The 12423-nt window shown below is 46.9% G+C and overlaps 1 protein-coding gene across 1 annotated transcript in view; it reads right to left on the reverse strand.

Annotated features, from left to right (window-relative positions):
• PSD2 (pleckstrin and Sec7 domain containing 2) overlaps window positions 1–12423 on the reverse strand; it is a 269100-nt gene that overhangs the window by 98136 nt on the left and 158541 nt on the right. Inside the window, exons 5-6 of the mRNA XM_019506603.1 lie at window positions 11455–11535; window positions 10450–10562 (exon numbers count right to left, since the gene is read on the reverse strand). Of these exons, the coding sequence (XP_019362148.1) occupies window positions 10450–10562; window positions 11455–11535 (194 nt within the window). The remainder of the gene's footprint in view (window positions 1–10449; window positions 10563–11454; window positions 11536–12423) is intronic.

Below are 12423 nucleotides of genomic sequence, written 5' to 3' on the forward strand. Positions count from 1 at the left end.
ATGCTGTTGCGGGAACCCGCCGGGGCTTCCCCTGGGTCCTACTGCCCCTGGCTCTTGTCATTTTTGACAGGAACCAAGGGCAGATAAATATTAATTTTGTAAAATTTTTACGGGCCCTGCCGGCGGGATAGAATGGCCTTGTGGGCTGGATCTGGCCCATGGGCCATATTTTGCCCACCCTGATATATAGAGACCTACATAATTTGCGGTCTCACAGATTTCATGGAAACCGTAAAATCCAGGATTGTCTGTGAAATCCACAAAATCAACAACAAAAAAACTTAATGAAAATAGAATGCTGCCTCTTCAGTGGGAGCCAGCAGCCCTTGCTGCTGGAAGGGGAAGGCACTGCCTGGTAGGGCAGCATGAAGGGCAGCAGGCAAGATGGTAGCTGTCTCCTCGACCCTCTTCTCCCCTGCCAAGGCCTCTCTCCCAATCAGCACCAAGGGACGGGCAGCACAAAGGGTAGCCAGCAATCAAGATGGCAGCCACCCCCTCGTCTCCCCACCCCTGTGGGTCTGTCAATGAGTGCTGAGTACCAGGGCTGCTGTGAAATTGTCTCTGCATGCTGTGAGAAGGCCACAAAAAAACCCTGTCTCACTGTGATTTAGATAGGTCCCTAATACATAGGTGTGTTAAGTAACCTCATGGATTTGGAAATCCTTTCCAACCTGCATTTATATCATTAATTGTTTAAATGAGCATTACCATGTAAGGTGCTATCCCGTTCCCTTTCTGGTTGACCAAGTATGCAGATTTAGTTATCTACATGGCATTTTTTATTGCTTATGTACCCAGAGGAATTTTATTCCTGGACATGTAGCTTTGTAGGTGTTGATGACTGTATGTGCCAAGGCTGAGCAACAAAATAAGGCCCTATCTTTTCTGCCAATTTGCTGAGTGGTTAGGAAATCACCCAGGAAGACAAAGGTTTAAGTCTGCATGTCTTTTATTTCCCAGCACAGTGCTCTAAGCATCATGTGATGGGTCCACTGTTACCCAGTCCTTTTCCTAGTGGTCCGTTTGAAACTTCCCCCTGGGCAGCCATGAAAGGGGAGTATGTGGGAGATATATGGGGGTGGGCTACAGTGTGTTCAGTGAGATGGCTGCTGGCCTAGAAGGCAGGGGGTCCTGGGTCCTAGCTGGGGCCTTTGGAGCCAGTGAGGCAGAAGCTTCCCCCCTGCACTGACTTAGCTATAAGGGCCACAGATATACCTATTTATGTTTCAGATTTTTAGTCTAAACCCAGTAATCATGAGTTTCAGACAATTCTATTTTGGGGTATCTAAGATTACTACCCACTTGCAAGGGGCATGGGCATGCAGCATGCTCAGTCTGGGTGATTGCATAATTACATATAGTTGTCCATTTCTGCAGAGTTATGTGTCCAGGAACAGAATTCCTCTGGGCACCTATCCTGTAGACAACAAAGAGAGGGCCACTTGGACTACCAGGGAAGAATAGAACATTAGCCATAGTTCATTATCCCTCCATTTACCTTCTATTAAATAAAAACATTGTATAAAATGTAAAAGAAACTGTCCCACAATTATTTGAAGCAATTAATAATGAAAATACCCTGTTTCTGCTGAACTAAAACATCCCCTTGTAACCTAAACATGACACCTTTTTCTACCATGTAACAGCCAGAAAATGAACCTGGCCAAGTCCAGTGTGAAACCAGCCAGTTTCTTTTTAGTGCCCATGTTAAGAAATAGGCAAAAAGGAAAAAAAAGTAGCATTAATAATGCCAAGTAAATTAGATGCAAACATGAGGAGTAACACCAGGAAGGATATTGTTATTGGCCCAGATTCACTGCTGGGTCAATTCAACTCTTGCAGGCATTGCAGGGATATGTAATGTACTGTATTTATTCAAATATAAGATGACCCTGAATATAAGATGAGCCCACAAAATTAAATTCTATAATATGGAAAATGTATAAATTTGTTATAATTTTCCACGTATAGAATCTAATTATTGGAGGTTTTCCTGGAATTTGTCCCCCTCCCACTGCTACAGCAGGAAAAATAAATCTAGGGGGTCAATTATCCCCCTTTCTCTCTGCCCCTTCCCCAACTTCTTCCCCCTCACTCTTACTGTTGGACCCTGCTCTCCCTGACCCCATGGAAGTAAGAAGCAAAATTTGCATATAGGCAAATTACTGCAGGCACCTATACACTTAGTTCAGCCAGAATTGATGCAGTTTATCTTTTCTGAAACTGCTGAAAGTTTTAGCACAGGTACTCTACAAACACACTTCTAAGCAGCATGCTTGTACCTCCAGACACATTGTTGCAATTACATCATACACATTCCCATCACAATATCCGCACCTTGTACCCACGCTCCTGTGCATCCATCACCATTGCTCTTGCCCATCAAAAAAACATGCAACCTTTCCCCTTAACCCTAAGCTAATTCTCCTTCCCCTCATTGCTCCTCCCCCCCTTCTATTTCTTTCCCAGTCCTTTCAGTCGTTGCTGTCATCACTGTCATTGTTGCTTTCTTGTCTCTCATCATCTCCACTGTCATCGTTGTCATCATCACTGTTGTCATTCTCTTCCAGGGTCTCACCCCTGAACAATCTGTGCCAGTCCATCCTCTTCCAGATGATTCCCACAGTCTCCTCTCTGACATCTTTCACTGCTTTCTTGTAGTACCCCTGCATCTCACTTAGTCCCATTTTGACACAGGCCTCTATTGAGGCTCCCTGTCACCATCTTGAGAGTACAAACACTTTCCTCCACATCCCTTTGGCAAAAGGACAGTTCTACAGGAGGTGGTCGATTGTCTCTGTTTTCCACGGGCAGGTTTCCCTGGGGCAGTATAATTGGTATCTCTGCCCCTCTCAGTCTTGCAGTGCTTAGAGTGCACTTTGGACCACTTGCCAGTTCACATCTCTGTGCTCTTTCTGGAGATCCTTGTGGAAAATACTCTCCCACATGGCCTAGCAGCTGTCTCCAAGGAGTAGATCCATAGTTGATGCCACATCCTCACCACCTCCTGCATTTTGTGGTAGGTTGTTGGGCCTTCTTTCTGTGATTCATACTCGCTGGGGAACTGCTCCAGGGTTCTGCAGAACTATAACAGTTCCCAGACAAAATAGTTGCAAAATAGTTCATGAAGCAGGCTGTTTTAGACTGCCCTGGTTGCCAGTTTGCAGATCACATATTTGGCTCAGAGGAAAAGCAGGATGTCCAGCATTCCTTGGCCCCCTTTCTGTTTAGTCCTGGACAAGGTTTTCCTTGAACCTTTCTCCCATCTGGAGCCTCAGAAGAAGATGCACATGGTCCTCTGGATTCTGTGGATGACTTACTCCTGGTGGGGTGGGGGAAGATTAGTGCAGGTACAGAAGCACCTGTAGCAACACTGCCCTCATGAGCACCACATGATTTCCCCTGTCTCCCCCTCCTCCATTGACAGGTTGTGCATGTGCCACAGTCCCAATTTCTGTTTGACTTTGGCCTCAGCTCCTGTTTGTTTAAAAGAAAGCCCTCATTCACTGGGTGCTGCCTGGTGGGGGGTGATCCCCACTGCCCCCTATGCATTGCCATGAGCCCCCTGCCTACTCCTGCCCACTCTCCCAGTCCCCCTCATGGCTGCCCCACCCAGCCCCAGCTCCTGGCCCCTTAAAAAAACAAACAAACAGAAAAGCTCCAACTCACCGGCTGCTGCAGCAATCTCAGGGCTTTGGGGGCTCATGGCAAAGCCCCCCACGTGGCATGGGGCAGTGGGGATCCCCCGCCTGGCAGGGCCCAGTGAGTCAGGACTTTTTTTTTTAAAGGACTGGGAGCTGGGGCCAGGCGGGGCAGCCATGGGGGGTGGGAGGTCTGGGAGAGGGGGTGGGGGTCTGGGGGCTTGTGGAAGAGCCCCTCCATGCAGTGCAGGACAGTGGGGGGCAGCAAGAATCACCCCCCCACCTGGCAGCAGCCAGTGAGTGGGGGCATTTTTTTTCCCCCAAAGAGCTGGGGCAGGGCGGGGCGGGGCTGGGAAAGCAGATGGAGGGTGGGGCCTGTGTGATTCGGAGATTCGGCTGATTTGGCAGCAGCCTAATCTCTGAATCAGTTTCGGCTGAATCAATTCGGGATAGCGATTCAAATCACCAAATCAAATCACTGTCCCCCGAATTGTCCGAATCCGAATCTGAAGCAAATACTATCCGCTAAGCACAGGCCTACTGACCATATCTTCTGTGCTGTTCTCTTTTTGTTTCAGGGCCTCAGTCACTAAAGGAGCAAGGGTAAAGGGGCCCTTCTTGCTTGCAAGCTGTGCAAAAGAAAAGTGGACAACCTCATACTTTCTATAGCTTATTCCACATAAACTTCCTGATCAGACATTCATATAAGGGCCAACAGTTCATCAAAACAGTACCAACCAGCCTAAATCCAGAGGAAAGGATCACTCCATAGGTGATCATCAGGGAACCTGGTTTTCTTTATTTAAAAAAATCACAAATTCTGTGATTAAAAACCCCCACGATCCATGTTTTTCCACAGTTAAAATGAAATGCTACACTATATACCGGTATTAGATGAACCCAATGTTTTATTGATATATTTGCAATTTTAAAGCAATTTGGAGGCCTACCAATGCCTCAATCACTAGAATCAAATTCATTCTAAATACCTGTAAATTCTGGCATTTGATTTTGGGTTTTCTATCATGAAGAATCAGAGCTGTCCCTGCCCCCTTCGCTCACCATGACACGGGTCCAGCTGCAGCTGTCCCCCATCACTGCTTTGTGGTGCTGAGCAGCCCTAATATGCTGGTGCACTGCCTATGCCATTGCCCTGACTCCCAAGCCACAGCTCCCCAGCCCTACTGGTGCCCCTCTCTCCTGACCTACAGCCCCTTGGTCCTGCCAGTGCCTCTCTCTCCTGACCTACAGCCCCCTAGGCCCTGCTGGTGCCTCTTACTCCCAGCCCACAGCCCCCTAGCCCCTACTTGTGCCCCTCACTCCCCTCCCACAGCCGTGTGGCCCTGCTGGTGCCCCTCACTATCTACCCACAGCCCGCTGGCCCTGTGTTCCTCTCTCCCCATCCATAACCCCCTGGCCCTGCTGATGCCCCTCACTCCCAAACCACATCCCCCTGGTATTGCCAGTGCCCATCTCTCCTGATCCACAGTCTCATACCCCTTCCGCCCAGCCCTGCTGGAAGGGGCCCCCAGCTGCCAGAACTATGCTTCCCTCCCAGCAGCCCTGGCTGTTGCCTGTGGGAGGTGGTGGCTGCTGCAGCCTGAGCAGAGCATGGAGCCTGGCTCCCCCTCCCACATGGGCAGCACAGCTGGAGCAGAGCACATGGGGGCAGGGATGGCTGCTGCAGGCTGCCCACTGTGGGCTTGGGGCTCCCTACCTTGCTTCTCTCCCTCTGGGGGCTCCACAGCCCAGCAGGCAAAACCCAGTGTGGAATGGCAGAATGGGGTGGGGAGGTTTGGTTCCATGCCAGGAGCCCCACACCACCATTGTGAGTCGTCTCCTGCCCACCTGGCAGTAGCAGGGGGCACAGCTTCATGCCACCATCTTCGCTGCTGCCGGGCAGGCAGGGGGCACCTCTCCATGGTGGCACAGGGCTACTGGCAGCAGCAGCAAGCCTCCCTGCCCCTCTCTGCCCCAGGGGCAATGCATAGGGGGTACACACGGGTGCAACTGCACCCCCTGAGTGTGGCAGTGCACCCCCTAGAAAAAGGCAGTGCCAATGGCGTCTGCTGGTGGCAGCTCAACCTTGGTCAGCGCTCACCACCCCACCTCACCCCACCACCGACAGCGCTGGCAGCGTCTGCGGGAGCTCCCTGCTCACCGCCGCTGGGCTTCCGCTGCCGCGCTCCTGCCACCACCATGCCCCTGCAGCCACTGGGGGCAGGAGTCATTCGAGCTCTGCCCTACCCTGCGCTGCCACTCTGGCTCCTGCCTGCTGGGCCATGGAGGCCTCTGTGGGGAGGGCAGCAGGACAGGGAACCCGGAGCCCACAGTGGCCAGTCCACATCCACCCCTGCCCCATGCACAAATCTGAGGAGTTTGTGCCCCGCCCAGGCATGGGTACAGTGGTGGGGAGCCAGCCACCACTACCCTCTGGATGAATCACTCACAGCTCCATTCTGTTCCCTTCCTGGGCCCTGCAGGCACACATTCCTGCCTCGGCTCCAGGCCCCATCCACCACCCTGGCTGAGCAGCATTCCCAGCCCCTGCCCTGCTCAACCTCCTCCCACCCTCATTACAGGGGCCTCAATCCCCACCCCAGCTTAACTGTGTGGAGCTGGAGGAGCTGTAGTTCTCATGCTGCCTGGCTGCCACATGCGTGTGTGTGTGCACACATGCAAGTGGTGCCTCCTGCCTGATCACCCGCCTCCCATTCCCTCCAGCCCCTTTTAGGTTGGAACTCTACCAGCCTGCAAAGGGAAACCCACCGTTTCCCATGTTTTTCTCCTTTAAAAAAGAAAACCCGTGTTTTACTGCATTTTTCCATGGCAAACAGAAGACCCAGATCCCTGGTGATCATGAAGTATGGTACCAGACCTCTGTATGCCATGGGTCAAATTAGAAAAACCTTTCTTTCCAGTGCCAACAGGGAATCCACTGTCTTAGCCCTGGAGCGACTGATCCCTCCAGGATGGGCTGGAGGTTCTGCATGGAAAGCTTGCATTGACTCAGATTTTAGGATGTCACAAGCACTGACAGCTATCCAGTGCTAATTAGTTAGTTTCCTTGTGTTGTCACAAAGGTTACATGACTTGCCTGAGTTCACCTAATAGAGCCAGCAGGGAACCTAGAAGGCAAGTATTTTTGGGAAGGGTAGAACAAAAGCAGTCCAATGCATGATGTCATTACAAAAGTATCACTAAAGAACATGAAAAAATGTGACAAAGGGAATTTACCAGATTTCCATGACTGTCTATTATTTCCCTTGCCATAATTCCCACCCTTCATTCAGTGGAGTCTTCAAGAATCCAGGTTACTTGTTTAAGTGACACATGTCAAAGAAAATCTTGCTGTCAAACTTCCTTATCTTCGCAACTAGCAGCTGTGTCACTAATAATCTAGTACAAATGTATTTTGTTTTTAAATGTGCACTGTAATGTACATTATGCTCCTTCACATAAAAGAGACAGAATCTACATTCTTTTCAAAGGCCATTGGCATTAAATGTACAGTTACACATATACAGGCATACCTCGTTTTATTGCGCTTCGCTTTATTGCGCTTCACAGATATTGCGTTTTTTACAAATTGAAGCAAGACCCTCCACCACCAAAAAGATTACGACTCGCTGAAGGCTCAGATGATGGTTAGCATTTTTTAGCAATAAAGTATTTTTTAATTAGGGTATGTACATTGTTTTTTTAGACATAATGCTATTGCACACTTAAAAGACTACAGTATAGTGTAAACATAACTTTTATATGCACTGGGAAACCAAAAAATTCGTGTGACTCGCTTTATTGCGGTGGTCTGGAACCGAACCCGCAATATCTCTGAGGTATGCGAGTACAACAGTTTGGGCGGATATATTTGTGCCCAGCAATGAATTCCATCTGATTTTCTGAACACTATTTATGTTTGTAACAGTCTTTGTGAATTAGTTTATCTATTTTGTATACAGAACCTAGCACACAGTGAAGAACTGTGTCTAAGAAGGTGTGACATGAGCACAGGCCCATCAGTGTTTAATAGTCCTTTCTTGGTAAAATAGTGGTCTTACTACCAACATAACCATTGCCTTTTAAGGGCTCCCTCCCAACCCAGAAGGACTGAAGCATGGAGAATCCACCCAGTAATAGACTAGTTTTAGACTTGATGCTCTATAAGCAAAAGGAACCAGGCCACTGCTGGAAACAAAAGACACAGCTGGAGGAGTGAAGACAGAAGCGGTTTTGTCCTTGCCAAAGTAATGGCCAAACCCAAAGATTCTCAGGAGTGATGAGGAACCTGACGGGGAAACTGCATTCAGTTGTTTGTTGTTTTGTTACTCTTAGATAGTACAGGAGAGTTAAGTGTGTGTGTTTGAGAAGTTTCTCACAAAGCCTCTGTTCCTTATTTTATCTGCCAAGTTTCCATGAAAAGTTTAACTACAAACCACAGTGCCCATCAGGGTGGAGCTCTAGGAAGCATGCATAAGTGACTGGGGGGGAGAATGGAAGTTTTAGTGCTCATCTCAGACCTTAAGCCAAGTGAACTAAGTAGTCCCCTGCTTCAGGCAATGGACCAGTCAAGGAGTCAGCACCCCAAAAGTGGCCAGTATCAGAGACAGGGTCAGAATTTAACCCAGACAAAGCTGTCTGGGAAGTGTTTAGATCCAAATGTTGGGTCTAATGGATTAGACTGATGGCAGTCTGCAGCCACTGACCTAACGACTTACACAAGTATGTTATTACTGACTGCACAGCATAAGCCAATGTCACCAAGTAACTGTAGTGTGTCATGTTCTGGAGAGTGCCCTCTTAGGAAGCCAACTGCATACAGTATGTTATGTTCCATGTATTGTACATCTTGTCCTGTGTTTGACCTGAGCACTCTCAAACATTTGAAAAATACCTGCCTCTGCAAATTAGTGTTCCTAAATCAGAGACTTGATTTGCTAGCATTTTAGTCAGTGAATGTACACTTGTACATTTAGTCAGTGAATGTACAATTTACCATAAGAATATTCTTTCTGGTAATTGGCTAAGAAAGGGAGGAGCTGCTTAGACATGTATACCAGTTTCTTATTAAGTGATTATAGTATTGTTAAAGAGACACTTGTTGATCAATTTAGGTTCGATATACAGAGCCTGAGTTTGCCAGATGTACTTGTACTGAGTATTGTTTACTCACAAAAGCAGTTCTGAAAGCACTGCTCAAAAGAAAATAATTTGATCCTTACATTTTTAAGAACAAAATTTTCAAAATCTATTGCCAGGAGAATCATTCCTGTTCAACTGCATGAACAAGCAAAACATCTAATTCCAATAGCAACAACTGCAACGTTACATGTCCCTTTGCACTGGCTGTTACCGAGAGTCCTATCAGGTGAAATTCCAGCTCTTCAACCTCCATCCTCGTGGTCTAAAGCCCCATCATCTAACTGCACTTGTGCAAATATCTTCTCCTAAGGTCTGTTTTCCTCTCCGTGGAAAGCAATAATGTCTGGACTAAATGATGAAGCTGTCAAACTCATGTTCACAGGGTTGTCCAAACTTCTGTTTGCCAACTGTGCTGTGGACATTTCATTTTGCATTACTTTTATCTTGTATGCAAAGTCCAAACATCTGTCTGGTCTCATCTGTTTACTGGGGATAACTTTAATAAACATTTCAAACAGAACCCCCACCCCCCGCCTGTTTTTATAGTTTGCTGGAATACTGAGCACAGATCAATGGGAGTGCCAACATGTTCATTCACTGGGAAGAGGAAGTTGTTCATATTACAAGTGTAGCTATTGACTCTGCAAAAAGGGATGACAAATACAGGCAACCCCCGCTTAATGCTGTTTTGCTTAGCGCTATTTTGCTATAATGCTTATTTTAAATTGATACCTGATTTCACTTAGCGCTCAGCAAGTTTCGCTATAACTCTCATGGTCATCATCTTGGGTCATTAAAAACACTTGCGGTCGCCATCTTGGGTGGTCAAATACATTGTTTTGCTTGACACTCATTTTGCTTAATGCTCAGTTTTTCAGGAACCAATTAGGAGTGCTAAGCGGGGATTGTCTGTATACTAACAGAAGTGTTGCATGTGAAATATTGCATCATGCTAAGAAACTCCCGTGCACTACCACCATCTGTAATGCCTTCTAGGGCTACGGCAAAAAGAAAATTGAGTTGTCCAAAGCCAATTTTTTTTTACTTGTAAAACACACACCTGAAACATTTCAACGGGGAAGAGAGAGGGCATTTTTACTTTTCAGGGTTTTTTAATTTACTTTACAATTTATTCTTGAAAAGTCATTTTTAAAATTAAGATTCAAAATATTGTTTTGATAACAGCAAAATGAAATATTTTGACATTCCAAAAATGTATTTTTGTGGTTAAAATTATACACCAAGTTTGCCACAAATTCAGATAGTTTTGTTGTCTCAAATTTGGAGGTTTTTGGCAAAGTTGTGCACTTCAACATCACCCATATGCGCCTCCTTTTGCTGTGCTTATCACCACCTGAAGAGTGGACAACTCCTTTATGTAACATGCCAGTAACATCCATTAATCATTTATTAACCACATTTTATTTTTGAATGTCCCCTTATGTAAAGCATGACTCTTTCAGAAAGTTGTTCACGCTATAAGAGTCAGTACCCATCAGCAATTTGCAGAGTACCAGCAGTGCTCTCCCAGCCACTAGTGATTCCCAGTCTGCAGTTTGGGACCTCAGATCTTTTCTACAGAACATATACACTTCTGGACGCACATGGTGAGCAGGTTACGCTACAGTGTGTTGAGTTAGGGCAAGGTGTTGGAAGAATCAGCTACCTTCTGAAGTGCTCTCCTCTGGGTTGCACTGGCAGTATCTCCGGGAGAAGTGGATCAGCACACGCTCCCGTTCTTGGGTTTCTCCCATCAGAGGGAATGCTTTTAAGAATGTTCTGCAAATAGAAAATGGCATTTAAGTTTAAAGGTCTAGAAGGTTAGGGCCAAAACAGGTTTTGTTGATGTTTTTGGGCATTGCGCCTAGTAGCTGTGTGAAAAGGTTGTGTGTGAAACTTTAAGAATCAGATTAAACAAATACTTATCTGTGATGGTTTAGACGGATGATACTAGCATGAGCAGGAGGTTGAACTAGATGACCTTGTGAGGTCCCTTCTAGCTGTACTTCCCTATGATTCTGTGAAAGCTGGAGCCCAAGTGCTCAACCTGATCTATGGGAAGGGGGAAATATGCTAAATCCTTGGAGCAGTTTTGGAACATTTTGGTCTGTGGAGCACTGCCATGGACTATGTACCCTTTCACGCTGCTTTGCACTCTGTTGCTCTGTTTCTCTTTGTATCTTGTGTGCTGCGAGGCAAAAAGTCCTCAGGCAGCTGGGCTCTGTGCCATGAAAGGGTACATACTTCCAGCTCAGGTCCCTGAATCCAAGACTACTCTTTGCATAGTGGAATGGGCCTCAGCTTTGCTTCAAAGAGTTGTAAAGCCCTGCAGTAAACTGGAGAATTATTTAATTCACTCTTGTTTTCAAATGAGAGATGGGCTCCAACTAGAATGCTAGATTCAACCCCCTTCCAGCTCTGGGAAACGTGGATTCAATTCTGCATACCAGGCCCACTTTCAGAGGAAACATATTGAGCTGATTATTATGTCAAGGTAAATATTTAACCACAGCTTGGATTCTTGTTGCAACAACAGATCTGTCAGTCTCCAGCTGTCATTTCATGTACAACCAGACATCAAATTTTAATTGAATCAAGGGACCTGCGCTTCATGAGAAATGGGTGAAAAACACGTGGACCACTTGATTTAATCAATTTAATATCAGCTTACCTGAGTGCTTTGTCAAGTGCCAGTCCAGTGAAGTCAAAGAAGCTGAGGTATTCTTCTGCTACCAACTTGCTAAATTCATTACTGTAATTAAAGAGGGAAGAGTCAGCTAATTCAGAAGGGAGAGAGACACTTTAAAACAGGACCATCAACATCTCATCTGTATCATACAACTTTTCCATAAGGTGTTTTCAGAAATATTTTAGTATCTAGAAGTCAGTTCTCCAGCCTTAAATTCTTGAAAGGAGACTTTCCAAGACACAGAAGACAGTAAGATGGGCAACTCCCACTTAAAGTCAGTGGGAGAGACATGACAACTCATTTGCACCAATGGATTTCTGCCCTTGTGTTGCCTAAATACAGACCCAGAAGTTTCTGGGACCTAGTGGTCTCAGAAAAAGCCTCTGCCATTCAAGCTATGGTAGCTAGTGACAGGGGGTGCTTGTACATGTGATGGGTTTAGTACTCAGGATTTTATTCTATGCCACCTATATTAAACAGTGGGTTTTTAACTGAAACCCATCATTTCAATTTTTCTGTCATGTTATAGAGAGGGGCCCAATTCTTTTTTTTTTTTTTGGTGCTGGATCCTGCCTGCAGCGGGGGGTGAGCTGCTGGTGGGCCAAGCAGCCCCTGAGCTGTGAGGGGCCTTGGTCCTTCCCTCTGCAGTGGTGGTGCTCTCTGAGACTGCCCAGGAGGGCTACTAGGGGGCTGGGTGCTGCCCCAGCTCACAGGCAGCACCCAGCTGATCTAACTGTTCCTCGAGCCAGCCCGCTGGAACCCCACTGGGTGCTGCTCCCCAGGTGGGCTCGGGGAACAGTTGGATTGGGCAGGGTGCTGCCTCTGAGCTGGGGCAGCACCCACCCCACTAACAGCCCACCTGGGCGGCCCTGGGGGGTGCTGCCACTGCATGCCAGCAGCTCATCCCCTGGCCGCAGGATAGGCAGGAAGACTCCACTCAAAAAAAAAAAA

This window comes from Gavialis gangeticus, unplaced genomic scaffold (assembly GCF_001723915.1).
Source record: "Gavialis gangeticus isolate Ggan-Ray unplaced genomic scaffold, GavGan_comp1, whole genome shotgun sequence".
Taxonomy (NCBI): Eukaryota; Metazoa; Chordata; order Crocodylia; family Gavialidae; genus Gavialis; species Gavialis gangeticus.